Source organism: Acanthochromis polyacanthus, chromosome 2 (assembly GCF_021347895.1).
Source record: "Acanthochromis polyacanthus isolate Apoly-LR-REF ecotype Palm Island chromosome 2, KAUST_Apoly_ChrSc, whole genome shotgun sequence".
NCBI lineage: Eukaryota > Metazoa > Chordata > Actinopteri > Pomacentridae > Acanthochromis > Acanthochromis polyacanthus.
In genome coordinates this window covers 13433674-13451025 of record NC_067114.1, presented here as the reverse complement: position 1 = coordinate 13451025, position 17352 = coordinate 13433674, and the positions used below count along the sequence as shown (strand labels likewise).

The 17352-nt window shown below is 39.4% G+C and overlaps 1 protein-coding gene across 1 annotated transcript; it reads right to left on the bottom strand.

Moving 5' to 3' along the window:
• Window positions 1–208: 208 nt before the first annotated feature.
• Window positions 209–16276, bottom strand: LOC110959158 (calretinin). Its single transcript, XM_022205928.2, has 11 exons — window positions 16069–16276; window positions 9283–9362; window positions 7321–7410; window positions 7018–7098; window positions 5943–5999; window positions 5372–5449; window positions 4289–4344; window positions 4164–4203; window positions 3329–3382; window positions 963–1034; window positions 209–799 (listed from the first exon to the last, which is right to left on the bottom strand). Exons 1-11 carry the CDS (start codon window positions 16160–16162, stop codon window positions 683–685), a joined length of 819 nt encoding a protein of 272 aa, XP_022061620.1. The 5' UTR covers window positions 16163–16276; the 3' UTR covers window positions 209–682.
• Between the last annotated feature and the right edge of the window lie 1076 nt (window positions 16277–17352).

The window sequence follows — 17352 nt, the reverse complement described above, 5'->3', positions numbered from 1 at the left end:
CGGTCTGTGCATCTGTACTGAAGATTTAATCTCCACGCGACAGTCAGAGTCAGAGGGGTTGCCGGGGGATTACTTTGTCTCACCTGCCACTAAGAGAAAACACCGAACAAACCTTTTCAGCGGCACAGCTGATATGATCCCCCGATAGCTGAGATGTGACAAAACAATGTTTAGATGCTTTTCTATGCAAATGAACATGCAGCAGGAGTTGTCATGTCATATTTATTCATTCTCTCAGTAATATATTCAATAGAACCGTACAAGCTCATAGTAAACGAAACATAAATAAATAAATAAAATGCTGCATAACAGAAGTGTTCATTTCAAATCCAATGGGAGCAAAACATGTACATACAGATATGAGATCAAGTTAAAAATACAAATTCATATTAAAAACGAGAAGTCAAACAAATAAATGCACAATATTTTCCTTTAATCATTGCTATGGCTATCTCACTATGGAACTGCATGGGTTTTAAAAAAAAAAGAAAAGAAAAAAGCAGAATAACTTAAGAGGAGGTTCGAAGTTAAAACAGCAGGGCCAGCAGTACACTGTGCTTTAGGAGCACGTTAGTCTTCATTCTAAGTGGTGTCAAGGTTAAGGGTCACACATGCACCAGGTTATATGAGGAGGTAGGAAGGAGGAGGCAGCAGGGAGAGTGGCAGGTCCCAGGCAGGGAGGTCACAGCGTGGAGTCCCGGCAGAGGACGATCTCCAGCTCAGTGCGGTACAGTTTCCCTCCATCAGACAGAGCCATGATGCTCTTCTTGTAATCCACCAGCCCTGTCGAGTCCACGTCCTGCCACAGACACATACAGTCAGTGGACACAGAGCACTCCATGGATGGTACATCAAACCATACATTGCAGAGGCATCTGAGGCAGCTACACCATCTCAGGTCTATATTTGGAAAGCAGAAAGGTAACCTGAACTGATCAATCAATGGGCAAACTATTCATTACCATTTTGTTCTTGTCACAGAGGTCCTTCAGCAAAGCATCCAGCTCCTGCTCATCAATATACTCATTACCATCCTGGTGAAGGAGACGACGAGAGGTTGGAATTAGACAGACTGCAAGGATTCTATAAAGGGATTCAGCTATCAGAGTAGTTATGGGAGGTTTAGTGAAGCAGCTCCAAACACAAAGTATAGTTGAAGCTGATGTGGATGTCTGAAGTTTTAATCATTAACTGCAGTACTGGATATGCCTGAACTGATGATGATGCAACAGGAAAAGTCAGATAATCACTAAAGGTTCATTTTAGTACAATTTCTGCTCAACCGTCTCTAATTTGAATTAAATTTTTATAGCATCAATTATGGATATTCAACCCACTTTCAACACATTTTTTCATGCATCGAAATGTGACACTATGCTTCAATGATGCATTGAGTAGAATATGTGATGTCTGAAGTGATGAAGAATGATGTTACTGTATTTGCCTCAATTCAAAAATAAGTTTTCTGGAAAACCGTTGTGAAACCTCAGAGCCCTGCTTGGCTCACCTCATCCCAGGACCTACACCTCACACCAAATGCTTTGGCTTCAAATTAAAAGCCAAGAATTTTTTTTTTCAGTTTTTTTCTTTCTCTGTTTTATCTCGCTCTCTCTTTCTCTGCGTGTGTCCTTGCATTGTGCAAAGTGCGTTAATCCATAGGTTTTTATCACTGCAGGTTTAGAACAAAGTTTAGGTGCCACCATATATGATCCACATCTGAAATGAGGATAGCACAATAAATGCTCACAGGGTTAAAGAGTCAGGCTAAATCCTGGGTAGGTTTTCTGTGGTGCAGATGAGGAAGGATCTGGGTTGAAAACTAAATCATAATGTGAGAGATATGTCCTTAAACAGTATTTTCATTTTGATCAATATCTGTGGAATACTTCTGTGTCCCATCTGAATAGAGCAGCTGTTGTCTAAACTGTCAGTGAAATAGAAATTGCTCTTTTAAGATGCATTTTTACATAGATTTTGGCACAAAGTTACTTCTGTGAAGTTGAATATAATCTTTTTTTATTGTCCATTTTGACACCCAAATTTTTCCCTTTTCTTTTTTTGGCACAACTCGTCATATCTGCTCAATCAGTTCAACAAAAAATAACTTCCTCATCATTCTTGTAACCAATTATTCCATATTTAAAAGTTTTAGATATGTTTTGGTATGAATTATTGCTACATGCATGCACATACGGTTCAGAAAATCTCATTTGTTGTTCATCTATTTTTTTGTTCATATGCACTCAAAGATGCGGCTTTTTGTGATGACTTCATTTTTTTTTTCGAATTTCAACTTGCCCATAATCAAAGATAATCTGATCTACTTGTCCAATATTCTCAATCACTCAGATGATGACAAATAACAGTGAAAATGTTATGGTTTATCTTCAATTGTTCCTGAGATATTGTCATTCAAACATAACCTCCAATTTCAATGTTCATGTAGAAAAATATAAATATCTAATAAATATACCTATATATATATTTCAAAAAGTACTTGACAAATCAATCTAAAATTTTAAAATTGCTGTTTTAAATATCCGTCATTTATGACAAAAAAAAGTTTAAAGCAACTTAGAGATGGTCGAGCAACATATTTCTGATGATTTGAGCATTTTTGGCAACATGAACGTTTGTACTAGATCTAATTCACACAATAGTTCTTGAGCCATTTCATTTAAAACCTCACAGTAGTGCTTGAGGAAACATCAGGGGAGCAACAAAGACACTGGGATTCATCTTCTAGGAATCATCAACATAAATAACCATAAATACGTCCGTGAGCTGTTTGTGCTTCAGTCCAGATCAAAAACTAACATTCACATCTTTAATGCCATGATGCCACCAGCATGTCTACAAACTGAGCATTTATCAAATACTTGTGAGGAAAAGTGGCTTTAACTACAAATCAATTTGAAGCCATAAGTGCATAACTAAATGCCAGTGTGTATTCAGTCATGACAATCAAATTTAGAAATGTGTAAATGTGACCGGCGTTGCCATGCCTACAGCCATGATGTCAGTGATGTCAGTCAGTGAACCGTCACTTTGCTCCCAACTGAGCTCACCATCTACTGCACGGATTTCCATGACATTTCCCCCTGAGGATGAATCCAAATCACTTGATCCTCTGAGTTCTCCATGACCACCACAGCGAGGTTGACATTTGTAGATGAGATTGACATATATCAGCGACTAAGGAATGGATCACCGTGACATTCAGAGCAGATATTCACGGTCAATCATAAGTACAGCTTCACAGATGGCTGCAGACTCTTGTTTAGGTGCCACACACAGTACATATAAGAAAGAAACCTGCTTGTTTCACCTTATCATAGAAGGTGAAGAGGGAGTCAAATTCTTTAACGGTGAGTCGGATGCCCTGTGTGCAAGAAAAAGAGAGAGAGGAGGGAGAACTGTTAGAAACTGGTGGTTATTTCTAGAGAGCGGTAAAAGCCCCACCAGATCTAGAACTGATATTAATCCACGCAGATTACGATAAGTGGGACTAGAGTTCAGTTAATCCACATGAGACAGACTAATCCTCTGTCGAAAAGGAACTGTTGATCTGCTCTCACAAGCCAGCATGTACATATGGGAACATACGTGACATAATACAAGCAAGAGATCAATGCAGAGGCGCACGGACGCTGTGGTACAAATTGAAGATTAATAGTATATAAAGATCTTAAGTTGTTCTTTGCTGACATGTCGTAGGGGGTAATATATATGAAGCTGTGCAAAATGATAAGCTATTTTCATTTTAACCCTGTGATAGACTGGCGACTTGTCCGATGGCTTTATCCCCCATGAACTGTCAAGTATATGCTTTGAAATTTTTATTTTGAGATGCATATAACGTCCAAGATTTGTATAAAGAGACAACTTTAATAGGGACTATGTGACTTTTAATGATCACATCAATCTAATGCAACATTAAAGCTGCTCCCAAACACATAAGAGGAGATTATTATGTTTATAAAGAAAGTGTAATATCTAATTCCAATGCCCCATATGTCCATTCAGTACCTTAATGACAAATAATCCTCTTGTAGTGAATCCAATAATGGTGAATTGTACTACTCTGAGTCTCCAGTGTTGTCTGACTTCTCTACATCAGAGGGACGGATGGGACATTTTGCTGTTTGAGAGCTCAATCTTACCTGGAACTTCAGCAGGAAATTTTCCTCGATAGGCAACAGCCTGTGACAAACACAGAGGCTGGTCAGGTTTGATCTCAGCAGCAAAATCTTACAATCTAAACAGATGAAACCAAAGCGACGCTCACCTCGCCATCTCGGAGAGGCCCAGCTTTCCATCACCATTCAGATCAAACATCCTCAGCTACACAGCAAGAAGAAACACACACGTTAAACAGATCCATCTGTAAATCTATGAATAACTGTAAACACATTGCATTTCTCTGTGACACTTTAATGCATTACTGTTTCTAGGAGAGAGTTTTAAATGAAATATTGGCCACAATAAACATGAAAAGGCAGATTAGATGATGCTGACTAACGCTGAGCGCTGCAGCTCCGACATGAGGGTGCACATGTGGACGGAGATTACATTTATTTATTTGTTTTGCAACTTGTAAAATAGGTCAAATGTGCTCTGGTTGTGGTTGTTGCCAGGACGGCGTCAGCCAGAGCATCATCCGAGCCTGTTAGGGAAGGATTAGGTTCACAGTTTTCTGTGCACAAAAATAAACAAGGCCTGTTTTACACTCAAGTTCAACTAGTTTTCTTATATTCCCCAGTGAAAATTTGTAAAGTATTGCATTTAATGTGTGCATTGACCCGTCACAATAAGATAAAATGATGTTAATTCCACCACAAGAAAGCCCCGATGTTCTCTGCAGTCTAGTGAAGTAAAAATATGCACATATATCAGCAACCACATTAGCAATCAGCCAAAGTAAGTTGGAAAATATCAGCATATTGGACATTGATAACAATCCAACATCCCCAGTACAGCCTGCTGCTGGTGTTAAATTGATTCTCTTAGAAATGCAATCGAGTTTTGTTTTTGCCATTAGATGTTGCTGTGAAGTGTTCTTTAGGCAGATTTTCACCTAGCTTACTGTTGGTTTTGAGGTAAAACTCCATTAAAGTGCATCAAAAGAAAGATCTTTTGTAAGTCCCAGCATAATAGTGAAAGGATTTGTGCTGATATGAGCACATATAGAACATTTAATGATTTATTGATAACTGGGAATAATGAGGCAAAGCATCTTAGAGGACGTTGTGGAGTCATGAAGAAGCATAGCAGCAAGTAGAGTAACGGATTACTCTCTACAGGGAGTCAATTTGTAAAGTAGTGCATTACTTTTTTGAATAACAAGCCCAACATTGCTCATAACACTCACAATAGTCTGTGTGTAGTCATTGAGCTTCTTGGCATCGTAGTTTCTGTTCGCCTTCTTCAGCAGGTCTGACAGGAAACCCTGAGGAGAGAAAATGCCACAGTCAGTAATGAATGAGATTATTTAAAGCAATTATGAGTGATGGTGAGCAGCTATGGTGAAAATTAAGAGTCCGGTGGGTTAAAGCAAGTTGAGCAATGGTTTTGTTTTACATTTAACAGCAAGAATTTTCAGTGCATGTGCAGATTCAGATGGGTTCAGTCTGTAGAAACACTGGCACCAATTGTACCACAGCACAACACAGAGACTAATCATCTTAACCAGGGTTGGATGTGTTCCTAATAATTACTGCAGATTCATTCACTCATTCATATATTTACTATTTGTACCAGATGATGCTGTCTTTATACAAACTCCTAAACATATAATTATCATGTGTAGGGACATTGTTAACATTCCATACTGCACAAACTGTCATGGGTTCAATGCAAGAGAATGAGTTGTGCATGTTTTTGCAGAAGCAGACATCTAAATTCAAACTGCACATTAAAAGCTGTGCATTGCAGATTTTTACCTCCAGCTCATTGGATTCGATGTACCCACTACGGTCGGTGTCATACCTCCGCCAGGCCTGCACGAGAGGAGGGACGTTTTCAGAAAACTACAGAGACAAAATACTTACACATTCACAAAGGCCGCGGCAGCGAGAAACGGCAGTGTCATAAGACACAGTGTAAATATAGAATTAGTCAAAGCCTTTATCAAAGATGGATACCTAAACCCCTCTAGCACTCGCTGACTTTCCCTGCAGAAAGCTGGGCTCCATTCATAATGTATGGCTGTCTGAGAATAGCTTTAACACAGACAGCAGCTGGAACATCACACCACTGAAAAGCCTCCGAAAACACAGTTAACCAAGTGTGTGTGTGTGCAGAGTATTTTAAAACTCTGTGGATCAGGCGTTTGGTGCGTCAACATTTTCTCTGTTTCAGCATGTAGCACCGAAGAAATGAGGGTTTTCTTGTGGGATCCAGAAGTGTGAGTCAAATATAATGTTTTTTATGACTGTAAAATATCCAGTTTAGGGTACATGTGATATTTTCTCTGATTTACAGTATTCTGATAACTGTTTAGCCAAAATACTCTTTAAATATTAGTCACTGACAATACTAATCCATAGATATTCTGAATTATAATTATAGTTTGCTCTCAGGAGTGACTGCGATCTAAATCTCAAACATTGTGCAGTTTCCAGTAGAATAACATTTTAAGAGTGTTTAAGTTCCAGACGGCACGCAGGCTTTAAATTAACAATTTACACCCGAACTGTTTGAAAAAGGCGTCCTGACTTGGCAGAGAAACAGAAGGAATTGTGGGGCAGCTGAACATGGATCCCACAGGAAGGACTGCGACAGCACGCTGACTTGAGGCATTTTGGAGGAAATTTCACAGCTCAGTACGGTTAATCAGTGAGCGGCGAGCAAGTTTAAGTCCAAAATATTTGACTCCAGCAGAAACAGAGAGGGAAAAAGGCGAAGTATGACTTTGGATGAGAATCGGACTGAGCAAATCTAATGTATAGAGTTATGTAAGTGTACGCTGCATGTCAACAAACAAGGTGACACAGATGTGAACACAAATAAACTTACTGCCATGAATTCAGCACTGGATCCAACAAACTCTCTGAAACAGAGCAGGAAGTTTTCTTCTGTGGGCAGAATCTGAGCCAACTACATAAAGAGACGGAAGGATTATTAACAGAGAGGCTTTACTTTAATGACTCACTGCTGATAAAGACAAGAAACATTTAGGATTTGTTTTAACAGTCGCTATATTTGTGAGATAGATTCTCTGTGAAGACCCAGAGGTCACACACAGGCAGACAGATGGAGAGTTGATCTGCTGTGTTTGATGTGTCTTTACCAAAGGAGGCCGGTTTAATTTATTCTCACCTCAGACATCTCAATCCTCCCATCAGCATTCTTGTCAAAGTTGGCCATGAACTCCTTCATCTTTTCTTTGAACGCAGTATGTGTGGGATCCTGCAAGCACAGCAAATTACACGTATTAAAATATGTCAACAGCAGCTTTAAAAGCAACTCAGCTTTGTGTTAAACTTTCCTGTCAACATAATGAATAATCCGTGTCATTTAACACATCGTATGTGGCAAGCTTGAAAATCTTGAATGTATTAGCAAGACATTGTATTTAATTTATTTTTTGCTCTCATGTTTAGGAATTCATAGCAGTCAATTGACCTGTGGTCACTTTGTAGACCGATTCATATTCAAGGCTATAGGGCTGATTTTCACTACAAAATTATTGTGCCTAAAAGAGTTTACAGTTTAATTAATTACAGTTCAGGTTTAGAAAGGTGGAGCGAGAGTTTGTAACTATAATTGTGCTTTAGGTGTTGACAGATAACCAATATGTGGAACTGAAATACAAATCAGTGAATAATTGTGAGACTTTTTGTATCATAGTTGACATTTTTGCTGTTTTCAGGACTAAAATCAACATGGCTGCCTATAACCAAACACCACATGGCATTTACACAGAAAGATTCTTCTAAATATCACATATATACAACTGAGCAAAATTGAAATTGAAAGTTATTTATAAAAATATTGTAGTAAACCTGTTGACATGCGATAAATCCACACTTGACTCACACACTACTTTATATTAAATAACTGAGAAAGCCTTGGAGTCTTTTCTTCAGAAGGAAATGACATCATGTGGAGCAGGTCATGTGATCTGGAATTAACACATTTCCTTCAGAGCTGTTTTTGTAACAGGGAACTTAGTTCAAAGTGATTTCTCGGACACAGATACAATCTGTTATTTTCCATATAAAATTTGATATATTTCCAAAAAAGAAAGGCCTGTCATGATTATCTGAACTTAATAAAAAGAACACAATCAAAACTATTTTTGAATAAGCTCATTTTATTACTGTTTAGCTAATTAGAAGGTGGTTGTTATGAAATTCAGACAGTTATTTAGATGACATTTTAGTGATATCCAGTCATTTTTTTTTATCAATAAGTGATTGTTTCCATAATAAACAATTATGGAATTTGTAAATACATGATCATAATAAACATAATTACCTTTTTTTTTTTTTTTTGATAAAAATGCATGCAAGATATATCCCATGGTCTTCAAAAGTCCTTCGATATTATATATTGATCCATATATTTGTAGCAAAAAAGAAAAAACTTAAAACAAAATTTATAATAACTCAAACTCCAATACAGAACTTTAAATTTCCTTTGTTTATCTATGTACCTCAAGGGACAAGTAATAAAGTTGAGTTGAGCTGAGTTGTTGGAAAAAAAGAGAACATTCAGCCTTTTTTTCTTCAGCATTAATTGGATATTTTTTGTGACATGCGATCAGTCAAATAGTGCTGTAGGCAGGAGATTGCTTGAGACCACAAACAAAGAGAGGCAGCTGCATTAGAGCCACAGCAGCCCAATTTTAAATTCATTAGATTAGCAATGAGATAAATAACAATAACACCAACAACAATATGATTGGAAAAAAAATGCTACAGTAAATATCAGCTAAATATCAACAAAAGCTAGTCAGTTCAACAATGGGTGAATCTCTGCTGCATGTTGTTTCTGTGTTGGAGTACCAACAGGAAAAATACTTGTGCTCATGTATTATCATGTTTCCGATTAACATGATTGAATATTTCTTTTTATTTTTTTATCATCACTATGTGCAGCTGCTTCCTCATTAGTAGCTGTTAAACAAAACTTCTATGACACAGGGATGCTTCGTTGTGATTAGCGTGTCCCTTTTGATCTTCTCAAACAACAGCTTGAAGGTGAAAGTCGTCGGACACAATGTGACGCTAAATTCACTCGTGTCACTTTGGTGTTCGGTGATGAGCTCCCACTCACCACTCCGGCGGCTCCTCGTCTCGCAGTCTCCAGCTCTTTGAAGAAGTTCTCCAGCTCCTTCCCTTCGATGTAGCCGTTTCCTGCGGCGCACCAGAGGAGCAAAATTAGTTTGGCACGAATTGATGTTGTGAAGCGTTTGAGTGGCTTCGAGCTTTGTTGACCGTTCAGATGATTGATTAAAGAATCAGATCAAAGATTAGAGGTCACTGGAGGTCTTTAAATTTTGGAACAGTTGCCAAATTTCAAGTGCCAGTACAGTTTCAGCTTCTCCAGGACTGAACCAGAGTAAGCAGTTTACAGGATTGCATACAGAGAGTTTCTATGCATACATCTGGGCTTAATTCAGTTTGAGCATTTCTAACAGCATTTGCTTGGCTTAGCCCTGAATTCAGCAAACTAGTCAAAACACAACTCTGGCTCGCTATTATTCATGTTTATGATGCTCTGTAACTCTGAGGAGAGGAGATTATCTCGTTATATCATCGCCACACAACAGAAAACTTTTAATTGAAAACTCTCTTTGGTAACTGAACACACAAAAACAAGGTCAAGCCCACAGAACGCCGTGAATTCATGCCAAATTGGCATTTAGCTGTGGAGAGAACTGTGGAGATTTAGTGACGTGCTGCAGCAGGAAGGAAACAGACCACAAGAGTCAAGTGCCGTTGGAGTGTAAGCACTATAATGAGCGTTTTCTTGCCTAAGAGGGTGAAAGTGGGCAGTCGGCTTGATGCTTATTGGGGCATTCTGTCCCTCTGTCTGAGTTTGTACTTCTTTTGACAGTCACAAGACCGGGGATGATTTAACACAATAATTTACTCCACTGGTTTGCCTGCAAGTCACAGCCTAACATATAGAACATTCAGCGTTCTCTTTTTAATCAGAAGAATGAGCCCCATCTGTCTACAATCCGACCGGAGGATTTGGGATTTTTGCCTTTTATCGCACAAAAAATTATTTCGATTCAGAGCAAAACACAGATGTACAGAATAAAATGCAGACATTCACCCTGCTCCTTTCTTCATCTCTTAATCTCTTATCCTCTCATCTCCTTTCCTTTTTGATGATTCCCCCCCATCTCCCACACTGTATTTCATAGGTGCTCCATGTCACCATCTGTGCTTTGGATGAGCGGGTGTTTTAGATACAAACAACTCGACACAGCGGCACAAAGCTACGGATGCAGAAACAAAAGAAGCTAAAATGAAATACTAAAGCCTGAAATTCACCTTCGCTTCAATTTTACTTTACTTTTGCTCTTGATAATTTATTTTTGGCTGAAACACATCACAGCAACACAACAACCTGTGCCAGTTTGTGTCTCTGAAAATATAGGAAGGATAGATTTCAAATCACTAATTGTGGTGTAAAATTGATGCAGCTATCAGGAACCACAGTCTGGACAAAAACAAGACTTTTGAATCATACTTTTAGACTGATTAACTGATCTAATACTGTTTATGTGAGCTTTATGTTTAAAGCTAGTGTATGCAATTCATTCCAGAGGCATTTTTTGGTTTTATTTGTTGAAAGTCTCTGTACATCCTGACAAAAATCTCTTATTTGTGGCAGCAACAGGCCTGTAAAAGTATGTCCAATCCTTGCATTTGCTCTGCATGAGATGATTGGACGGCCCACCTGCCTATCAAACTACATACCTGCCTACCTGCAGGCATTTTGTGCAAATGGCAGGTAAAGCACAGCTGCGTTTTGTTGTTTCACCTAAACCTACAACATGTCAGATAATCTTTTTTTAAGTGTCTGTAATCTCTATCATCCTCCAATTTCATTAGCGCATGTTTACACATTTCTGTATCTCTGCCTGTGTGTGTTGCAGCCTCGTTGTGAACAAGTGTCGTTTGATGGTATTCATGTTATGTTAGACTATCAGCCTTTGGATGGAGCCTATTTTTGTGTTTTTAGACATGAGGTAGCTTTAATGCGCTGCTCTCTGCTCCCCATCAGCGCTCACTGTCGTGGATTAATCCTCCAGCTGTACATACACACTGAGTGTTTATGTGTTGTAGAGAAATTACTTTGGAGAGAACCCTGAAAGGTGGATGGGCTTTTTTTTGGTCAGTTGTAAGCTTTAAAAAATTTCCTTAGTTTTTCTGCAATGCTGCATGTTCCAGCTTTACGAAACAGCTCTACTAAGAGCTCCATGAGGCTGTAACAGCAACAGGTTAACGTACCAATGTTTTGTAGGTACACTATCATCTTAACCATCTTAGCTTAGCTTTTGCTACTCAGTATTAAACAGCATACAGCTGATGCTGATGGGAAAGTCATCAGGTTTGCATGCAACTGAAGAAAATGTGAAAATCTTTGGTGTACTGATAGTGTTGTATAAAAACTGAAGTGGTTGTATTTCATGTTTAGGATGACATTAATGTCTGGAGCATACTTTATAGCAATCTGTCCAATAGTTAGTGGACTGACTGACAAACAGAGAAGCAGAAAGCGATATACAGTATATTCAACTCACTTTCAGCATTTTTATTATATTCAATGCTTAGTTTCAACTTAGAGAATGTTCAGTTCAAACTTCAGATGTATCTAACAGGGCTTAATTAAGAACAGTGTAGGCAGTGTTATAACTACACATATACTTTTATCTAACCGCAGGTTCACAAGATCATTTAAACTCAGCAGATAGACAAAGATCATTTCTATGCAATATGTTCTTACTGGTCCACATAAGAGCCTTTTAAAGCAGTAGTTTGACATTTTGAGAAATCCTCCTCAGAGATTTACTTGCTCTTTTTTTAGAGAGCTTTTACTGAGATTTAGTTGTTCTTTTTTTAGCCACTCTGATAGCATGACTGGAAAAGACTGTTTTAAATTGGTGGAATTCAGACACTTATGAAGTTACTCAGATAGTTATGTGTCTGTACCTGTATTTAAAGAGAACGACTATCAAATACAAGATCACAAAACTTCCATACTGGAATTGTTTTACTCTGTGACCAGTGGCTCAGTTACACTCGCAAACACGCTTTAGTTAAATTACGTCTGTTTAGTTAACTAAAACGTGTTTGCAGGTATTGGGCAGACCATGTTTCATCATATGTCAAAAAATGTGCAAGACCAGAAGCACAGTTTATTGTGCACAGTGGTTTCTGCACTGTAGGTCAAGACTTGTGTGTGTAAGTGTGTTCTTGTTGACATTCAAGAACATGGCAATGTCAAAGGTACTGAAACTGTTTTCTACAAATTGCTACAGTGGAGGTAACTGCTGGCCAAACAACTAATCCTGCTCTGACTGATCCCAATTAAAGTGTACCAAATACTTTTAATCATCTTGTGCTGTTACAGCACTCCTTATATTTTACTCATAGCTGCCCTTTTCACCTGACAAATGTCGTGTTCAGTTCACTCTTTTAATGTTCCTATTATGTAGAGATTAAATGAAGGTGATTAAATACAGAACAGAGACTGTCACATTGGAAAGAAGATATTATCTGAAGTATGTTTGCGTTCACATCCGGTGACTTGTAATAAATCCCGCATAAGTAACTGTGTTCTCAGCTCACTGGGGCTCACTGCCAGAGTTTAGTTGCAATCCAAATCTGAGCTGTCACATGGAGCGCACCACTGCACACTGAGCAGATGCAGTCCCGTCTCTCACAAAACATTTCCAAACACAGCTCAATTGCTGATTGCTCAATGGCACCTCCAAAAAACAATTCAGCTGCCTAACACATAATGACTGAAACAGGGCCACGCCAGGGACAGATCACAAGAGGGTGACTGAGCTTCTCAACCCGAAAGGTGCAAAGATGAGGCCACATGAGGTCCTGAACGCTGCAGTGTCGCGCTTCAAGTGGATGAGTTGTTTTTGTTTGTGTGATTAAGAGGGAAATATGCTCCATTCTTTGTGTCTGGTCGACCGTGAAGCTCAGTTTTCTATCTTGCAGCTGTGGTAAAGACAAACAATCTGCAGATGCAATGGAGCCATTTTAGTCAACTGAAGTCCATCAAGCAACACGTCCAGGAAATGAACTGTTTTACAAAGAGTGGACAAAGGATTCTGTGTTTACTGGTATGTTTAGGGTTTCTATAAAGAGGCTCAATCTTTTATACCATTTGACTGATTCATTCTAGTAGTAAAAAACAGTTAAATCTGGTTAGTCTCCGGGTCTGACGAGGCTCATTTGTTAATGTTCTACCTTGGTGGATCAGATTTTAAGTATGATTTAGTTTGTATATAAATTACTGTGTTACATTGACGGACAAAGCTATAAAACATTGTCTCAAGAATAGAATAGAATAGAATAGAATAGAATAGAATAGAATCACTTTATTCATCCCCGAAGGGAACTTCAATGTAGTCAAAGTAGTTAAGGCCACGATTCGGCATGCATCGGTGGGGAAGTAATCACCATCTTTAACCTCTCTGCAGTTGATGATGCAACCAATTAAAAATCCCTACTGTTGTTCAGCTTTGAAAGGTTCTGGATCAATTAGCTATTGATCATTCACCATCTGTAGTCTCTCCATCTGCTGATTCTTCTCACCAAACACAAACACAGCTGTGAAACTCATAATGAGCATTGTCTCTCATTACGTAGAATCCCTGTGACCTGATTGAAAATCTCTCATCAGTAGACCCTAAAAATCATCTCTGTGTATCAAAGTTAATTATTTAAAAGGGTTTTTTTTAGATTGAAATAACCCCATGCTGCCTTAAAATGGTTTAGATATCCACTAGAATATGCAGATCTATGAAGTCCCTGTCTCTCTCTCCACTCACCTCTAAGCCACTTACTGTAGCTGGAGCACACCAGCTCACCCACCTATGACTCAGAGAGCTCCACCGTCCATCTTGACAGGATTATTTCATTACGTATGAAACCTTTGAAGTCTGAATCTTTTTTTTTTTTAGAATGTCATCAGTCACTGCAGAGTCAGGATGAAGATGCTCAGTCGTGACACTAATTGCTTGTTTTGCTCATGATGTGTCTTCTGAATGGACACAGAAGACTAGATTTTTAACAGTGTTTAACATCAGTGGCTGCTCATTAGCTGTGGTCATCCTCTGCTCTGTCACCTCTACGTTGGTCATAGTTGAGTTTTACATGCATACGCACAAAAACAGCCTTGTTGGTCATCGAGCATCAGAAGAAAGCAGCCTGCAGTGAGGCTGGACGGTAGAGGCTTTGTGGGATATTGCAGCAGCGTTAGTCAATATGAAATCAAACCGTGTCTTTTGGATGAGGTTTCTAAAGGGGTTTAACTGTAGGTCATGGCTTTTTTTTTTGAATGGCTCAAAAATAATCCTTCAATTGAAGTTGAAACATGAAAATCAGTGAAGCTGGAGTGGCTCAAAGTGAGACAGTGACAGCACTCATATGTAGTTTGTCTGTCACACATGTAAATACCTGATGTTATGCATTTACTCTGAGATACTTTAGGTTTTTGTGTCACTTCAGACCAGTTAACATGGCTTCAGTCATTATGTTCATCTTTAATTATCTATTGATTATTTCATTTGTTTGGTCTTCTAAATTGTAAGAAACAGCATTTTATTTAAAAATGCACCGTTACAATTGCATTTATAATTCTGAGTCAGTAATCAGACTGGTTGTTTGGTTGAGTCAGCAGTAGAAAATAATGTAAATACTCAGGTACAGAAAATCTGAGAAAAAAACAAGGTTTGAGCATGTTAACATTAAAACACTAATCAAACATTGAGTGACGGATTTAACAACAAAACAGCATAACATCTCAGCTCAGCATTAGATGTTAAGCAGCTGCTTATATGTTAATGTATCAGTCATAATGGTCCATTACTGTAATTGTAATTTTGTAATCAGTGGTGTGCTCTGCCTGCAGAATGAGAACTTTTACTTTAACACACATCATGTTCTATTTACTGTTATTTACTTTTACTTGAGTGTAATTTGGAATGTGAGTTCATGCATTAATGAAGGATCTTCTAGCAGTAGTTGTGTGATACCAGCGCAAACACAAACACAACACACACACACACACACACACACACACACACACACACACACACACACACACACACACACACACACACACACAAGTTCATTCCCAGTAAGATCCATTAGCTCCACCCAGCAAGATCCAGGAGAAAACACCCCTCCACTGTGGCATCCTCCCATCTCTTACCTTTTCCCTCCCTCATCCTCCCTCCTCTGCATCCTCATCTCCCTCTCCCCCATCTTCTTTTCACTCTTTTTTAATCTTTCAGCCTCCCTCCCCACTCCTCCTCTCCTCCTCTCTTTCTTATCCCTTTTTCACTCTCTTCTCCCTCTTTTTCCAGACTCTTCTCTGTAACTTCACTCAAATAGCCCAAAAGCCACAGTGACACTTTTTTTTTTTTTTACAGCAGAGTAAGTCACAACATTAGTGATACTGATAAATGTTTTAGTGATAGCACCCAACAAAAATCTCAGATGCACTAAATTTCTGAGTGCATTTCTAAAACAGTGACATCACAAATATTCCTTATAAGCTGGCATTCATTTCAAATTAGTCAGAGTGAATATATATATATATATATATATATATATATATATATATATATATATATATACATATATATATATGATGTTTCTGATTTCACTGGATTATTCTGAAAACGCTGCAGAATGATTAAACTCTCGCTGGAAAACAAAACTGCTGTAGTATTTTAAATAAAAATCTTCATTTTAAATAATGCAAATTGCTCTCAATTGAATTCGGAGCTTTTAAAAAACACTAATTGATGTCTCAGTTAATTCTACACCCATCACATCGGACACTTTGCGCACTGACCGTCTGCGTCAAAATGCTTCCAGATGTCCACAAACTGCGCTGCGGTGAGCTCGGCCAGGCGCAGGTGGGGCGGCTGCTGCGTTTGAGTTGCCATCTCTGCAGGTTGTCCCTCCTGAAAGTGGTCTGGAGTAGTTGGAGGTAAACTTTTCCCGCTGTAGAGCTCCTCGGTTCTGTGGGCAGCGCCTCCTCAGCCGGAGCTTTTAAACCACCCGCGGCGTCCGCGCTTCCCCTGCCCACCACAAGGGGGCGCCTCCTCTGTGAACAGAGCCTCCAGCTGCAGCAGGAGACCAATTACAGGAGGAAGAGGAGGAGGAGGAGGAGGAGAGGAAGGCTCTCCTGGGCTTTACATATGAGCTGCCATTAACTGCTGGCCAGGCTGCTGGTTTGATAGCAGGATCATTAGACTTCACTCAATCCTGCTGCTCCCCAGACGAGAAAATTACATCAAACAATTTATTCTACTGCGAGGCACCCCGCTGGCCTGCGTAGATCCACGAGGATCCATTTCATCCCTGTCTCCTCTAATCTTATATCTTGCATTGTGAATTGTCAGATAAAGCCTGAATAATTTAAATCTCCAATCACCAGGGCCACAGCACCTCAGGAGGAGGACCTCCACAATAAAGCAGAGCAGTGATGTACACGTCATGCTCCAGTCAAGGCCGAGCTTCCCTCCAAATCATCACTTCACTGCCCCGCTGAGTTTTGAGTGCACCTATCAGGGGAGACCACACCCTCCCACTCTTCCTCCATTCTTGTGCTTTCACTTTTTATCCCCTTTCACCCTCCACCTGCCATCATTCTTTCTGCCTATGCAGGTCAGAGGGGCACTCAGTCTTCTTGGGCCAATCGAACCTTCGTTTGGCGTAAATCCAAGCAGCAGCAGCAGCAGCAGTAGTTGTTGCGTGGCCACTAAATCACTAACGCGCCTTTGTTCATGCTGCAGGATGAGCTCTCCTCACTGTGCTGCATCTCCCTCCCTGGTTTGGACTCCACAAGGTGGTGTGAAGGATGGGTGCTGTGCTGGGAGAGGAGGGGGACGACGCAGGAGAAGGAGAAGACACTTTATCTTGTCCTTGCAGAGCTGATCAGAGAAACGGAAGAGAAACTAAAACAGAGAGGGAGTTGAGGAGGGCAGATATTAAGCGTGTGTTTTTGCATGTAGAATAAGTAAATATTTACAACTGCTTGTGTGTGTGAAAGACAGAAAGGGAGGGAGGGAAAAATAGACAGAGTCGGGGGAGATATTTATAGGAACTCCCCTCGTGAAGCCTAAACTGTATG